The sequence below is a fragment of the Serinus canaria genome, chromosome 20 (genome assembly GCF_022539315.1).
Source record: "Serinus canaria isolate serCan28SL12 chromosome 20, serCan2020, whole genome shotgun sequence".
Taxonomy (NCBI): Eukaryota; Metazoa; Chordata; class Aves; order Passeriformes; family Fringillidae; genus Serinus; species Serinus canaria.
The window spans coordinates 9,553,012-9,569,516 of NC_066333.1; the positions used below are offsets into that span (position 1 = coordinate 9,553,012).

Below are 16,505 nucleotides of genomic sequence, written 5' to 3' on the forward strand. Positions count from 1 at the left end.
CAGGAGGTCTCACATCATAACACTTGTGCCAAAGCTGCTTTCAGTGCATTTTGACCATTGCCATGATGAATCATTTAAAATACTAATTTTAGAACACCAAAAGACATCCCCAACAAAGTGACCTCCTGAATACAACAAGGTGACCTCTTGAATAATTTCCTCACACTAAAGGTCAGTGTATTTGTTTTTTCATATGAAGACAGAAAATAAGCAAATCTCAGAAGCCATTTTATGTTCAGGATCTACTCATCTGGTAATTAAAGTCAGTTTTCTCTCAGTAATACTCACCATTTATCATTTCCCCACAGAGTTCTCTGATATGTTGTTCACTGGCCTCTTTGCCCTGCAGTGAACAGAAGAATTTGTCTTTGTAGGAACCTCCTTATCAATAACCAGCCCTGGCAGAAGCTGCAGGACACAAAACACATTTCCAGGAGCCTGGGAAGCAGCACAAGGTCCTGCATCAAGAGCAGGGGGTTCCTTTACCTCTTTGAAAGGTGACAGCTTCTCCTCACAACTCTGCTGTATGCATGGCAGATATTAATTTTAATGTCAGGCCAGATATTTAATCTGGGCTTTATATGGCCTTATTTTTGCCTGCTCTGAAATGCTGGACCTTATTTTTCAGATAGCACCCGAAGCCCCACAATCCATTTTTTCACTTCACAGGTTCCCTGCCTGTGCTGCAGAAGCAGCAGATACTTACAGGGGGTCCAGGTTTTCCTGTGATGCCAGGGACACCCCTCTCCCCCTGGTGACCCATGGGTCCTGGATGTCCTGGGATCCCTGGTGCTCCAGCTGTCCCGTTAGGTCCTTGGACACCTTTTGGACCAAGTTCTCCTCTTTTTCCTGGCTGCAGTGAAGAATAAAAAAGACCAGAACCATTTAGAATGGAAATCATGGTCCATTCTTTTCTCCTGGGGTTTTGTTAAGACTTTCTTCAGGTTTCCTGAATGGATCTGGAGGATCAGATACATTTCTTACATCCTAAGGCTGTTTCTGCATACATAGGTCATGATAAGAGGAGTGCTTGCTGCAGCAAAATTACCAAACAGATTTCAATATTTTGAATGCCCTAAATCACCATTTTTCTCATAGATTTTATAGCATGATAGTGAGGAAATCCTGCTTCTAGGCAATGACACCAGAGAAGAGTTTATTCTATAGTTATGGAGGTGCAATGGTCATGCTTACTCCTAAATCCTTCAGGGCATGAGCCCCCAGTGTCTGACACTCACCTCTCCTTTTTGGCCAGGAGGTCCAAAGGGACCCTGTCAGAAAGAAAAGGGAAATAAGAAAGTGATTAATTCAGAAAATGCCCCTCTGAAACCAGTATCCCAAGCTGCTGTAATGTGTGCAAGGCTTGGGCTGCCCTCTTTTCACAGCAGGCTTGGAGATCTCAGTTAATTGTGACTGAGCACAGGGATCCATGGCTTTCTGCACCCCTCTGTTAGTTGAGGAGTCACCTCTACTGAATTTAAGGAACCTACCAGCTCTCCTTTGTCACCTGGGAGGCCATCTGCTCCAGCAATGCCCTGAGAGAGAGAGCACAGTTAACACAGCAAGGATCTGGATGTATCCCCTGGGGGAGATGGGGGCTCCCAGCTCCAGCAAGGAGCAGTCCTCTCTTCCCAAGGCTGGACTCCACAGCAGCTGCTCCCCTGCTGATGAGGGCACAAGCTGGCACAGGGCTTGGTGCCCTTTGCACCAAGCTGGGACCTGAATGAAAGGCTGGATCCATATGGATGAGAACCATGAAAGACATCCACAGGCATTCCTCAAGCAGGGAACCTAAATTTCAGCTCCCCCTGCTCTGTCTCACAGAACACAGGGTTTGCAGGCACAGGCAAATGCTGACTGTCCTGTTCCCATGGCCTCCTGAGCAGGGTCCCAGCTTCATCCCACCCTCAAACTGCATGATCTCTTAGTGGGGAACATCCCTCTCCACTCCTGGGGACAGGAATGCAAGGGTGGCTAGAGCTCTGGTGACATCCACTGTACCATCCCTTTGCTGCTCACCCCCACCAGCAGCAGCCTGAGCAATCTGAGCCTGCCTGGGCTGACACAAACCCCTGCAATCCCTGCCCTGCCCAGGGCAGAGCTGGCTCAGCACAGAGCTCTATTATTAGAGCAGACAATGAACATTGTTATGAACATTGTTATGATAATGAACATTGTTATGGTGACTCCACAGCTTTCCAGGGGATGTTTTCCAAGACAAACAGAGATCAGGTTGGTCTTTCTCCTTAGCAACAAAACAGAGACCACACTGATGCTGGTAAACCAAACCAGCAAGCCTTGCTAGGAAAGCTTCACTTTCTGCAAGAACACATCCATGCATTAATAAAAGCATTAATTTGATGAAAACTGGCCCAAAAGCTCTCTGCTGAGATTAAACCAAGCATGGACCTTGAGCAGCAAAAAGTATAAGATTAAACTAGTTCATTAGTGTGCCAAGCTTTGAGGTTGGGGTGAAATATCCTTCATCAGGCACAGGAAGCTGAGGAAAAGCTGCACTTCTAAATTTAACTCGGGAGGAATTTGATGTGAGGAGCTCCTGCACAGGTCCTTGTGGCTACAAACACCCAGTGAGGGCCTGGTGTTTGTACCACAGCATTTTCATGAGTCTCCACTAGAACAGGCAACATCTGTGCCATGCAGGGAAAATGGGACCAAAGAGGGTTTTGGTTTCTGCTGCTGAATATTTTCATTTGTGGAAGAAAAAGCCATTTGTGCTGTCAAAGGCTGGCCCTAAAATTTGGTTTAAATGCCACTGCTAACAACAGCATGAAAGTTATCACTTACCTGGTTCCCCTTGGGACCTGGAGCACCAAGAGGACCCTGAAAATAAGAAAGAGAAAGAAGCAAATGAGCTCAAACTGTTACTTTCCTATGAATTTCTGGTGTGGTCAGACACTCTTCCAGCAAGGGGTCAGAGTCTCCCAGCTGCCAAGTAAGAGGCACAAATCTCATTCCCACTTCCTAGAAATGAGAAGGGATTTCAGCCCCCTGCTAGCTCTGTGACACTCTCCACAGCCCCTGGGTTGTGTTGTGGGGTAATTTCTCAGACTGGGATGTGAGGAGGAGCTTGGATTTACTTGTGGTATAAAACAGACAAGAATATTTTCATACCAGAAGGGCAAAAAGCCAAGATGCTTTTTCAAGGCCTTATTAGACTGTCAGTTTTCCTAGGATTTAGAATTAGATGCTCCTGATTTAAAGATTTATGGAACAACATGGGCACAGGAGTAAAATACATTTAGATGATGAACTGATTATCACCTCAGGAATAATCCAGGCAATTTGGAAAATCCTTCCATCTTTATCTACCTGACATCCACAGAGAGACATTTTCAGCCCTATTTGTGAGTTTTCTGCTCCATAGAGCAGAGCCAAAAAGGAGTTCAGAAGAACCCCAGATTTTTTTTTCTCTGCTGTAAAATCTACATGTGAAATGCAGCCATTCTATCCCTCAAGCAGGATTTTTACAGCACACTCATCAATCTGGCATCTGCAAACTGATCTTTTTTTATTAACTAGATCTAGAGATGGCTCAGCAGAACAGAATCTTCGAGGAGAACAAACACACACAACAAGGACATTTTATTTTGTTCAATTCAAGCACTAAGTTAAAAAGAGGGGGGATTTCTATTAATGAAAAATAACTCAGAAAAACAGACAATGGAATGTAGAAATGCAAGAGTGGCTAAAACTTTACAACAACTGTTTTATGTTTGCTGATGGCAAAAGCAATATATTCCTTTATCTAAATTTTTATCTAAATTTTATACCTCTGACTTCACAGACTCTCAAGGCTCCGTGACAGTTTATGGCAAAAAACCACAGTTCAGTCACCAAAGACCAAGCCCTGCAAGGGACATTCCCTCAAAGACAAGCTTAGCCCAGAGGATCTTCATTCAAAACTCCAATTCACTGCAGGAACAAGGAGTTCAGGTCTGCCAGCCCCACGTCTTCCCACATTTCCTCTGATCAGCTCAACAAAACCCATGGTTTTGGCCAAGCATTCAGTGCTCCAGCAGGGAGCCCAGAGAGGCAATGCCCCAGGTGCCTGCTGGCATCCAGAATCCTCAGGAATTTGATCATAATAAAAATCCTTAGGAAAAATATTTGTCTATTGCTGCCTCAGTCAGCAAGAACAGCCAAGCCCTTCCCCTCCCACATCCCACCCAGCAGCATGGTTGATGTGTTTTATCTCAACACTATTTTATATCTTACAGTCAAATGCACTAAATCACTTGTATTTTTCATGCCAGCAAACACATTTACTGTAATGCTGGTTTATATGCCTGACCTGTTAGCCCAAGGACTGTGAAAAAGCCTGTCAGGACTCAGCTCAGGCATGAGGGGATTTCTCTTTTTCCACAGAAAAGTCTCAGTTGATTTCAGGAGAGTTGGATGAGTTGGCTGCAGCTGGGACAGGGTTATTGCATCGATGCTGTGTGTGCAGCTCTCCTCTTTATCCACATCAGGAGCAGCAGTAGAGCAAGCCCAGGGCAGATCTCTGGGTGCTCTGTGTGTCCCCAGGCTCTTTGTTCAGGCTATAAAAACACAACCTGGGGCTTTAGGGTGAGCCCAGCACCATCAGCATGGTCACCACTAAACCATCAAGGGCCACATCCACACCTGGTTTGGACACCTGCAGGGATGGGGACTCCACCAGTTCCATGGGCAGCCCTTTCTGGGAAAAAAATTCCTGATATCTAATCTAAACCTTCCCTGGTGCAGCTTGAGGCCATCTCCTCTCGTTCTGAGCAACCAACAGTCACATCTTAGAGTAGCTGCACTGAACTTCAGAGCCAGCAAGAAAACCTAGATTATTTTTTACTGCTTTAAGCACAACGTTCTCCCTCCCTCTGCTTGGAGCAGCTCCCTGGGTGCTTCATGCAGGGGCCTCTTCCCCTCTGAATGTGCATTTTTCACCACAGCAAAGCCCTGAATGCAGCCAAGAGCCCCAGAGCTCCACAATAACACTCCTGTTTCACACTTCCAGCCCACAGTCACTCCAAAAGGCTTTTTTAAACCTGCCTGGAGCCAGCACAGAGGAGCCATTGTGGAACCCCTGTGGTGCTGCTGCAGTTGCTTACACAGAGAGCAACTTAAAGCTTTTTTTTAAAAAAAACTTTCACCTTAAAGCTGGGGAGGAGGGAGCTGGGGAACACATGGCTCCTGTTCTCCTGCAAGCTCCCAACAAATGCTGTTCACTTGGCCCTGATGGCTTCTTTCAAATGAGAATGAACTCATGTAAATAAAAAGCCACATTGATTGTGAGGTGGGATGCCCAGGTGTGTTGCTGTTCAGAAAGAAAAGTCACTGATAAAACTGTAATTAAAAATAAAAACCCAGAGAGTCTAATCAAGCATCTCAGAAACAAAAATTAATGAATCAGCTGTCTTGTGCTCCTGGGGACCAAGACTTTGGTTGAACCAGTGGAAAGAACAGGGGAAAATCCCAAACACTCTCTATTCTGGCTAGGACAGGGCCTGGAATTCACTTTTAAACAATCCACCCTGTCTGGAAATAGGGGGAGTTTCTGGAGTGGAACAGAAACCAGGACCAGGGGGGACAGCATGCACAGGTCCTGCTCCCTGCCCTGGGTCTGGCTTGGGCAGCCCCAGGGACACCAACACACATCAGCTACAGCAGGGTTTGGGTGCCCACTGCCCTCTAAATCCCCATCCCAAACAGGAATGAGTGCCAGGAGTCTTGTCCTTACCCTGTCTCCCGTCTCTCCACGGATCCCAGTCGGGCCAGGAAGGCCAGGCTCACCGCTGGCACCTTTGGGCCCCTGTTGGGAAAACAACACAACCAAGCTACAGCTCACGGTGCCAGGAACCCTGGGAGCTCACCAGCCTCCATAACATGGCCAGAAAGGTGATTTTTGGATGTCTCTCTCCCTTTCCCCCCAGGACCTGGGCACCACTTGTGTTGGTTGGTGGAGCTCATTCCAGCTTCTCTCCAAGGTCAGGCACGTGCCAAGGTGCTCCAACCTTTGCCCTGGGTCTTTCATTCATAAACCTCTTTACATGAATAAACCTTCAATATCTGTGACCCCACCAAGTGGTGCTCCCTCAGCCAGTGCCAGTGGGGAGTGGAGATCCCACACCCTTGGAGAAGGGAGGAATTCACTGAAGAAAAACAGGCAGAGAGTGGAGCAGATCAAGGAGAAAGTGAGGTGTCTTCACAAAGATCAAACCCAAAAAGTCATAAAAACCTTAAAATTCAGCTTGTTCCACCACCTGGCACAGGCTGGGACACCTTCCACCAGACCAGGCTGGCTTTGGACCCTTCCAGGGATGGGGCAGCCACAGCTGCTCTGGGCACCCTGTGCCAGGGAAAAGGCTCAAAACTCAACCCCTCCCTCTGCAAACAAACACTAAACATAAACTTCTCCTGCAGGCAGCTTATCTGGCCTTTTGCTCTTTCTACCATCCCATGGTAAGGAAGGTGTCACACTGGCTCTGGCAAATGGAAGGAGATTTCTTCCTTCCCTCATTGCCATCACCCAAATTCTGGCCAGAGGTTTGCAGAGAGCACTGACCTGCCAAAACACCACGGGGACCCTGTGTGACACTGACCTGCCAAAGCACCACGGGGACCCTGTGTGACACTGACCTGCCAAAGCACCACGAGGACCCTGTGTGACACTGACCTGCCAAAGCACCACGAGGACCCTGTGTGACACTGACCTGCCAAAGCACCACGGGGACCCTGTGTGACACTGACCTGCCAAAGCACCACGAGGACCCTGTGTGACACTGACCTGCCAAAGCACCACGAGGATCCTGTGTGACACTGACCTGCCAAAGCACCACGGGGACCCTGTGTGACACTGACCTGCCAAAGCACCACGAGGATCCTGTGTGACACTGACCTGCCAAAGCACCACGGGGACCCTGTGTGACACTGACCTGGAAACCTCGGACACCACGGGCTCCTATGGGACCTTGGAGGCCGAGTGGTCCCTGCAAAGAGAGAGATCAGCTTTGGTGAGTGTGGCAGTACCAGTTGCTGGTTTCTCTGGGTCTGGATTGAAGGCACTTGAGACAGTAATTCGTGTTCACACTCAGGTGTTTATTATTTCTTATCAGTAACACAGTCTCACTGCTGGTAGTTCAGCAGCTTTTCACTAGAAGGCACAAAATGCCCAACAATCTCTTGTGACAAGGGCTTTTAAGACTAAACAATCCAATTAATAACTGACACCTGGATTATTTCCCTTTTAACCCAATAACTGATCCCACAGAGCTGCAATGGGGACTTTTCTGCCCAATTACAAAATGCCACCCAAACCCATGGAGAAGGAGGAAGAAGAAGAATGAAGAAGAAATCCAGGACAACACCCCGTGCCCTCCATTTTGCTTCCAAACACTAAAAATCCCAAACCCTCAATTTCTCACCAAGGGATACTCTACACTACTCTCTATAATCTATTTCACACTTTTGTGGGTTCCAGTCTATCTTGAAGTCTGGGAAACTTTCTCCATGGATGAGGGTCAGAGTCAGTGCTCCCCTGAGGGTCAGGGCACCCTAGAGCAGACAGGAAAATATTCCCTGTGGTGCCCTGGGTTTGCACAGGTAAGGAGAACATCTGGGGCCAGGTGAGCCAGCTGTGTCACTGAACTGGCAGAGAGTGCAGCTCTGTGCTGCTGCCCCTGCAAAGCTGGTTTGGAGTTTGCTGAGCTTGGTTAATTGCATTGATGTTAACAGAAAGGTTTATTCGGATAATCAATCCTTAAGAGCATCCCATGCTCATGAGTGGTAGAGATCAGGGACAGCAAAAAGTGGCAGCATGACAGAGCACAGACAACACCCATTAGAGGGATCTGCTGTCCTAGTTTTATGCTTTTAATTGACTGCAAGGAACTACTGCAAAACACCTGCTGCAGGCCCTTGGAAATGAAAAATGGCAATTGCCTCCATTTGCTGGGGTGCAATCTTTGGTTCCAGCAATGCACACAAAGGCAGCAGTTTGTGCTGTCAGGGCTTTTAAAAGCTCACCAGACAGAACATGAACGTTACCATTAGGAGTCTCTATTGCTTTCTCCTGAGAAAAAAAAATCACAGATCCAATAAAGATCTTGGATTTAAAAAAACCAAAAAACAACTAAGTAATTTAGGCATTTAAATCTCATTTTGTAAACTGTCTTCTTGAAATAGATGCCTTCAGCAAGCTTCTGTCACGAGGCAGGGCTGCAGCCTTGGCTCCTTTCAGCACCATCCCTGCTGGGGGGAGCATTCAGGGACACAAATAAACCCCAAACTGGCCACTGAAATAAAGCAGCATCAGCCTCAAAAAGCTGAACAACTGCTCAGGTATTTTTGTGGTTACTGCTTTCCACTTTGCTTTCTGCTTGTAATTCAGTAAGGAGCTTTAGAAGTTATAAATACAAAGCTTTAGGGAAGTTAAAGTGCATCAGAAATGGCTCTGCTGAGCTGCTGATGGGAGTGGAGGGACCTGACAGGTTCTGAGAAACCCTTGGTACTCAGAGCTAAAAAGCTCCAAACTGTTGTGAGCCAAACAGCCTTAACACTGGAAAAATCCTGCACCTCTCTTGTAGCAGCCCAGTCTTAACAAATAAATTATGATTCTAATAAAACAAATCAGAAATGAGAAGCCCAGGTTTGACATAACCATGGGTTCAGCTGCAGATGCACCCCTGTCAAAACCCTGCACCAACACAATTAGCTCAACTGCTTTTGCTTTTTGGCTGTAATAATGTGGCACCTTTTGTGAGGCCAGCCACTCTGATGAAAAATTGCAGACATAAAAGCAAACTTTATTAATATGGTTTATTTCTAAAGCTGATTTCCCTCTCCTTGGAAGTTAAAGCAGAAGCTGCTCACAAACAATAAATCATGTAGTTCAATTTCTTAAAAGTGGCATGTACCAGAAATCATATTAAACTTGCTGTAGGCTCCTGGATTTCAAAATGAGATTAAGATGGGGAAAAAAAGAAAAAGAAAAAACAAAAAAGAAAAAGAAAAAAATCCCAACAAAACTACCAGAAGATCAGATCCACCCCCAACAGCAGAAATAACTGGGGAGTGACAAGATTAAAAAGTACCCAAGCATTTTCAGTAGTGGGATCAAAATCGGGGTTTTACCCTCCTGATCTTATTTGTTATCATCTCTGCTACTGAGCAGGGACACCATGCAGTCACTCCCAGCTTTGTTGTATCCATGGCTTCAGGTTTTGCAGGGAATCCCTCTGCACTGCTCCAAGGAATGGGAGGCAGGACTGGGGAGCGTTTCAGGTGTCACCTGCTGGTGGCAAAGTCCTTTGTAAAAGCTTCCCAGGAGCTCTGCTTCACTAATGCCTCACTTCAGCACGGGCAGAGCCTTCCCATTCCTGGGCAACCAGGGACTGTCCAGCCTCTCCTGCAGCTCCACAAACCTCCTGGGCAGCTGCAGCTTGCTCTGCCCAGCGAAATGGGAGGGATCACTTGGCATTTGCACGGAGCTGCCAGTGAGAACAGGACCTGACCCAGCCTGGGGGAGGAATTTCTCTGCTGCCAAAGCTCCCCAGAGACACCACTGAGAGAGAAGGTGGCTTTTTCCTGTAGCCAGAGTGACCCCCCCTCCCCTCCCCAAAGCTATTTTGGCACCTCTCTGGTTCTCAGCCAGCTCTGTACTCACAGTTGCTCCTCTGGGTCCTGGCAGACCTCTCTCACCAGGGATGCCAACATCGCCCTGGCAGGGACACCAAAGTCAGCTGTGATATTCAGGAGGCACAAATCCACCCTTCCCACCCCTCTGGGACCTATTCCTGCATCCCAGGCTGTTGGGTCCCCAACTCCTGCCCCACTGGCCCCTCTGCCAGCCCACTGCTGGTGGGTTATGCCCAGTAGCAGTGCCCAGCACCCTGCCCAGCCAGCTCAGTGCTCCCTGAGAGCTGCACACCAGTGTGGAGCACCTGGTGTGCTCAATGCCCTGGGACTGCAGGTGCTGCATCACTGGGAGATCTATTTGTGCAAGGAAGCAGCAGGTGAGCTCCAGCTCCCCAGTTTGGTTTAACACTCTCCAGCAGAGGCCATGCTAAGTGGGAATGTGGGCACTTACAGGGATGCCTGGCTCTCCAGAGGGACCTGCCTCTCCCATCTCTCCAGGGCTGCCCTGCAGAGCACAAAGCAAACACTCAGTTAGGACATCACTCCAGGGAGACATTTCTGTCCTGCCTGAAGCACCAAAAGGAGCAGGGAGTTAAAACCTGGATCAGGAAATAAAAACACCTGTAAACATTTATAGATGTAAGGCAAAACAGCACCAGAGCACAGGTGAGCTGCTCACTCTCTGCTGGCACCACTGGCCAGGGAGGGCTGCCAGCCCCAGGCAGGGTCCCCACGTGAGACAGGGATGCCAGGAGATCCCATCACATTCACTCCTGCACCCCCTTCACACCAGGAGGAGATTCCTGCCCCACCTGCCTGCAGTGTGCTCTCCTCCCCGAGGATTAGCAGCAATAATGATGCAGAGGGAAAAAGTCATAAAGGAGGGGGAAACAAAAGACACCTCTCAGCGCAGCTTTGTGCTGGACTGCTTTGGTCTGCCTGAGGTTTTCTTTAATCTCACAGGTAGGTGTCAATCTAAAGCTCCGTGGAAGTTCTTCTCCTGAGATGAGGGAAAATCTGCAGAAGGCAAGATGAGATCATTCTGCTCCTGCTGGTGCTCAGCCTTTTGATTCCCAAAAATCAAGCCTTCTCCTGGGACTCTGACAAAAGGATGAGATTTACTAAACCACTGATGACTCTCCTGTGGATCTGTCGTGCCTTTACTGAACCAGCTGCCAGCCCAGTTATTTTACCTAATTCCAGCTCTTCAGCCCCAGCAGAAATACAGAAACCATCACTTTGGGACAAGTCTTCCCAGTGCCCCAAAGCTAAAAAGTCTTGCTGTGAGAAGTTTCCCCACCAGACCCCATCATTAGAGAGATTCACTTACTGGTTCACCCTTTGAGCCTTTAATACCTGCTCTTCCAGGCAGACCCTGAAAAAAATCATATTAAAGGAATGTCAGAAGAAGTGAAGTTATTAAATTGGTTATTCTGGTCTGATTTGACACACAAGGAGAGACCTTTGCTTGAAGCAATGGAAGGTTTAGACTTTTGCAGATTTCACTGTGAAAATTATGATTTCAATGTCTCTTGCTGCCCTGGCAGCTCCATGAACACTAATCTTTGGGATGAGAGCAAAGAGCAGGGACACACAAATGGACCAGCAGCAGCAACATTTTGCACAGCAGAAACCTCTCCCCAGGGGAATTCAAAATATTCTGTAAATGCAGGAAGAAAGGAATACTTGATCTCTTTTAAACTGTTGGAAGTCTGGAGAGATGAAACATTTTGCCAATAAGCACTGGAGTAAGGCAGGGACAGAGCTCAGGATATTACACCCCAGATCTTACCTCCCTCCATAAGGGATGCACATCAGTGGGGGGTGAAAGAGAAAATCCCTCTCAAGTTTAGATTTAAAAGAGTCAGAGAAGCCAACAGCCAGGGAATTACTGTGAGGTGCTGCTCCAGGTGTTCTCCAATCCTGTCTGGCACACTTCTTCCCTGTCTGCATGGTGGGAAAAGTGCATTTCCTCTTGGCTTAGCAAGAGCTCCTTGTGAAACAGCCCACAGAATGTCCCTGCCCTGTCCCCAGGAAGGATCTCTGCAGCACACTGAGCCCCAGAGGTGGCAGGTCCTGCTCCATACTCACAGGAAGTCCATTTGGCCCCTTCTCTCCAGGAGCACCCATGGGAGCTGAGTCACCCTGTGGATAGGGAGAGGTTAGGAGGGATCCTCCAGCACAGGGAAATGGCACAGGCAGGGGACACATTCCCAGACAGGCATTTGTACTTTTCTCCCTCCCTGTATGCACAGGACCAAGAGCTGTTGTGTCTGGAGGAGTGAGCACCCCCTGGGCAGGAGCTCCCAGGTGTTTCCCTGCTCCCTGCAGTCCCAGCCCTCCCTGGCAGCACATGTTCAATGTTCCTGCAGGAGCTCTGCTCAGGAACCAGGCAACCAGCACCTGACAGCACCTTGTCTCCAGGCTGCTGAAATCAGCTCTGTCAACAGCTCTGAAAGGGCATCTCTGAAGGCCTGGAGTCAGCCAGCAGGAGCCACTCAATCCAGGGGCACAGCTGAGCTCACACCATTTGTGCACCTCCCTTCTTTGGGGAATGCCCTCCAGATTCACTAAGAGAATTTCACTCTCCTTCACTAGTGACAATGTCAGAAAACCTTTTAGAAGGAAAAGGTTCCAGCCAAGCTTCTGAGGGGAATTGCAGCCCTGCCAGCTCAGCCTGAGGAACCTTCCCTGGTGTTGAAGCAGGACTTTACAAACCTTCTCACCATCGAGTCCAGGAGCTCCATCCCGCCCGTCCTTGCCAGGCATTCCCTGCAATCATGGACAGCACAGCTTGAGCTCAGAGGAGGCTCTGTGGTTTGCAAAATTCACATCAGAGAAACTTTTGGCAACGAGTCCAGCTCCAGTTGTGCAGGGAGATTTTCATTAGCAGCAGTACAGCTATGGCTTAGCCCAGCTGGGCTTGCCCAGAGACCCACAGAGCAGGAGTTGGACAGCAAAGATGGCAAGAAGCAGATTATTGCCTGTTCTCTTAGATCTCCTCATCTGCAAGCAAGACAAACAGCAAGACCTACATCCTGCTTAACTGACTTACAGGTTCTCCTATGAGCCCACGAGCCCCTGGGTTTCCTTTTGGTCCAGGTTTACCCTAGAAAACAACAATAAATCCTGTGTTAACCTGAAGAACAGTCAACAAAGACAACACCCAAATTCTGTAGGGACATTTCATCCCATTTCAGCTGGGTCCTCTCTGTCCACATAAGTATGGAGGTTGTTTTGGGACACAGCAGGAAAGCAGCCCAGTGCTGGATACAGCCCCTGGGAAGATCCCTGATCATTTCAGGGGATGGAAATGTAAGATCTGCTCCCTGTGCTCCAGGCTGTAGCAGCACTTGGACACCTTGCTGCTCAGGCATCTTTAGTAAGAATTAAACACCTCATTTTTGAGATGATGCTTCCATCCCTTTCGAGCAAATGGAAGGGGCAGAAGCCATGATAAACCTGTGAACAGTCTCTGGACTGGAGCAAAGGGTGTTGGGCTGCACTTACAGTGTCACCTTTGGGCCCCCGGAACCCCTGAGGTCCTTTGGTCCCTTGGTCTCCCTGTGACAGAGGAGGAAAAGCCATTTAGCATCTTCATCCCACAGTGGCAGAGGTTGCTGCTTTGGGGTGAAATGTGGATTTTGTGCTGTTTGCTTTGGTTTTTGTGCTGTTTGCTGGTGCCAGCAGAGGTGTGAGCACACACAGTCCCCCGAGAGCTGGGCTGCACTTTCTCAGTGACACTGCAATTCCTGACACACCTTCTGCAGCAGGGACTTGCCAACAATCCCTCAGGGCAGAGAACATCTTCCCCTTCATTTAATGAAGCAATTTCTTTAGGCAGAAACAGAGTGGGAGAAAAGCTTGAATATTTACTGTCCAGATCCTGCTGGGTGTAATGAAAGGTTTGGTGAGGAAGCACCTCATTTTGTTTTAGTTTGGATGAATTTCTTCTATAATTGCAGGACTAGGGAGGGGTCCCCAGAGGGTGGTGCTGCAGAAGGGAGCTCTGCAGAAGGATGGGGATGGCATCCTAACACACAGCTATTCCTGCTTGGAGCAAAAATCCTTGAGAGCTGTGGGCACCTGGGAACAGAGCAGGCTCAGGGGATGGAAGCTCACAAAAGGGTTGATTTTTCCTCCAAAAGTAATGGATATTCCCTTCTCCAGGGCTTGCCCACAGCTGCTGGTGCTCAAGGAAGGGCAGTGAAGCCCAGAGCAATGGAAATGTGGAGAACTCATTCTGGTGTGGGACATGGCAAAGGGAGAGACACTGTGAGGTCTGGGTCAGGTAAAATAACACTGCTCTGAGTGGAGGGACAGGGCAAAGGGAATAATCTGCTGGAGGTGGCCAGCACAGCCTCTGCTCACTGGCAGCAGAGCTCAGGAAGGAGGAATAAACCAGGCTGTGGAGGGCAGGGCCAGAGAGAGACTGGGATACATACAGCTTTCCCTGGAGGTCCTGGGATTCCAGGAGGGCCCCTGAATCCAATGTCACCCTGCAGAGGACAGACAGACATCACTGTGAGCCTGGGCTTGGCAGAGGGTGAATTAACAGAATCCCCACCTGGCACCACAACCTGAGCAAACACAAAAGCCCTGGAAAGACAACCCAGCATCTCCTGCTGGTTTGCAGGACAGACTGCAAACAATCCCACTCTGAACAAAGGGTTTCACTCTGGATCCCCCTTTGTACCTCTGCTACACTGACAGCTTTCATGGCCTTGCTATCTTGATAACACTCCTAAACAAATGCATGACTCCACCCAATTCAAAACCACTCAGCCTCTGGGCTGCTGGTCAAGGGACTGAGACAGGAGTCCAAAGCCTCAGTGAGCTGGAGATTGGCCCTGCTCTCACTGAGGAGCCTTTGTGTGTCCTTTGTCCATCAGTGAATCTTTGGCTTTTTCTGATAAAGAGACCGAAAGTGAAATGTTCATTAAATGTTTCTCTTTTTTGGTTTTTTTTTTCTTTTTTTTTTTTTTTGTTTGTTTGTTTGTTTTTTGTTTGTTTGGTTTTTTTCCCCCAAAGATTCCAGAACACTGCCAGTGTTGCCCTTTGGTTGGCATGACTCAGTCTGGCTGGGACTGAGTGTGAGGATCCTCCTGACTCAGGGAGGTTGTTCTGATGGAGGGGCTGCAGGGAACAGCCCACACTTGATACCTTCACCAGGTTCCCAGTGCAATTCAGTAAGGACAAGTGCCACTGGCACCTCTCAAAAGACAAACTGGTGGTGGAGAGGAAAAGAAAAAATCAGAAGTTTTTTTTCTTACTCTGTCGCCAGCTGGACCCATTGGACCAGGGAGGCCTCTCAGTCCTCTTGGGCCCTAATTAAGGAAACAAATCAGTTCAAACTCAATCACTTTTGGTAACCAGGGTGACTCCACAGTGACAGGGCCATGGGAGTGGTGGGAAGAGAAGAGGGGGGGTTACCTGCAGGCCAACACTGCCGGGAATCCCTGGAGGGCCAGGAGGGCCAGGGTTACCCTGGGACAGAAAAACCAGTCAGACAGGAGGAGGGACAGCAGCAGCCTGCAAACACAGCCAGGGACAGCCCCATCTTATTCCTCCTTGAGCTCCCTCCCTCCCTCCCTCCCTCCCTCCCTCCCAGATTTCTCTACAGAATTTGCTTCTATGTTACAGACAATTTCTATGTGCAAGAACAATCAGATCAGTCAGGAATTTATCCAAGTGATTAAAGCAGGGCTTTTCCTGAGCTGACATCCCTGCATGGCAAAGGACAGCTGTTAATTCAAACTGATCCTAACATGATGATCCTTGGAAAGTTGAATTTTCTTGGAGAGCCAGCACATGGTCCTATAGGGAGAGCAGTGGAACCCAGGGCACTTCAGCCAAAGTAACTGCTCCTTGTTCAGCACACAGCCTCATCCCTCCCTGCCTCCTTGAAAAAAATCCCTTATTTCTTTTTCAAGTTGATTTTAAAGACAAAAATCCTCCCACTTTACTTTTAAATTGAAGTTTACCTTTTCTCCTTGTTTTCCTACTTCACCAGGCTCTCCTTTGTGACCAGTGTGTCCCTAGAAAGAAAAGTTATGATTATTCACATCCCATTAGAGTCTTGGTTTAAAATTAGGTTTGGTGAGACAGCTGTGAAACCTAAACCCCACATCCCAAACGGCTTTCAGGGAAAACAGTCTGTAGGTGTGCTGTGAATGGAGATCCCTCCTGGGGAGGCTATCAGGTACCAGGGCCAGCACTGATGCAGTTCCTGAAAATGCCCAGATTTGGTTTTCCAGAGTGACTTGCACTGGACTGAGCTCACGGTCTGGATGCAACTCTCAAACACAGGGACCAGAACTCAGTTCCCATCACCCCAGAAAATGGGGATGAGTCACTCCTGAGAACCCCATCCTGCATTTTTAACCTCCCTTTTTAAGTCATCTTTAATGTCTGCATCATCAAACTTTCAAAGAAATCCACGTCCCACTGAGAGCTTCCACACAAGCTCTGACTCACTTTGTGCCTGGCTCTCTTCCTGAGGCTGTGGGAGAGACCCAGGCTCATTTCAGCCATGGCAGATGTTCCTGCTCACCACAACAAAGGCCCTGGGCACCATTTGCATCATAATTGGAGAGTTTCTCTGGGTTTTCCATTGCATGAGCTATGAATTCTGAGCAGCCATCCCCAAATATTTTGTATTTGTAATGATATTTATGACTCAGTGCAGAGCCCAAACAGACAGGGGAAGTGGGAAAGGTCACTTCAGGGGGAATTGAGAGCATTTCTCAGGGGTTCTCCCACTCACTGCCAGCTTCTAAATCCTGCTAAAAGAACTGGAATCACTTTTTACTTTGTCTCACTGCTGGAGTCCATAACTGCAAAGACATAGAGGGGACAGAGGAGGAGATGTTTAA

At 48.3% G+C, this 16,505-nt stretch overlaps 1 protein-coding gene across 1 annotated transcript in view; it reads right to left on the bottom strand.

Annotated features, from left to right (window-relative positions):
• COL9A3 (collagen type IX alpha 3 chain) overlaps window positions 1–16,505 on the bottom strand; it is a 33,203-nt gene that overhangs the window by 1,772 nt on the left and 14,926 nt on the right. The window contains exons 12-29 of the mRNA XM_050982163.1: window positions 15,615–15,668; window positions 15,064–15,117; window positions 14,904–14,957; window positions 14,076–14,129; window positions 13,141–13,194; window positions 12,686–12,739; window positions 12,349–12,402; window positions 11,722–11,775; window positions 10,961–11,005; window positions 10,082–10,135; window positions 9,659–9,712; window positions 6,930–6,983; window positions 5,735–5,806; window positions 2,806–2,841; window positions 1,491–1,535; window positions 1,239–1,271; window positions 707–853; window positions 289–343 (exon numbers count right to left, since the gene is read on the bottom strand). Coding sequence (XP_050838120.1) covers window positions 289–343; window positions 707–853; window positions 1,239–1,271; window positions 1,491–1,535; window positions 2,806–2,841; window positions 5,735–5,806; window positions 6,930–6,983; window positions 9,659–9,712; window positions 10,082–10,135; window positions 10,961–11,005; window positions 11,722–11,775; window positions 12,349–12,402; window positions 12,686–12,739; window positions 13,141–13,194; window positions 14,076–14,129; window positions 14,904–14,957; window positions 15,064–15,117; window positions 15,615–15,668 — 1,027 coding nt within the window. The remainder of the gene's footprint in view (window positions 1–288; window positions 344–706; window positions 854–1,238; window positions 1,272–1,490; window positions 1,536–2,805; window positions 2,842–5,734; window positions 5,807–6,929; window positions 6,984–9,658; window positions 9,713–10,081; window positions 10,136–10,960; window positions 11,006–11,721; window positions 11,776–12,348; window positions 12,403–12,685; window positions 12,740–13,140; window positions 13,195–14,075; window positions 14,130–14,903; window positions 14,958–15,063; window positions 15,118–15,614; window positions 15,669–16,505) is intronic.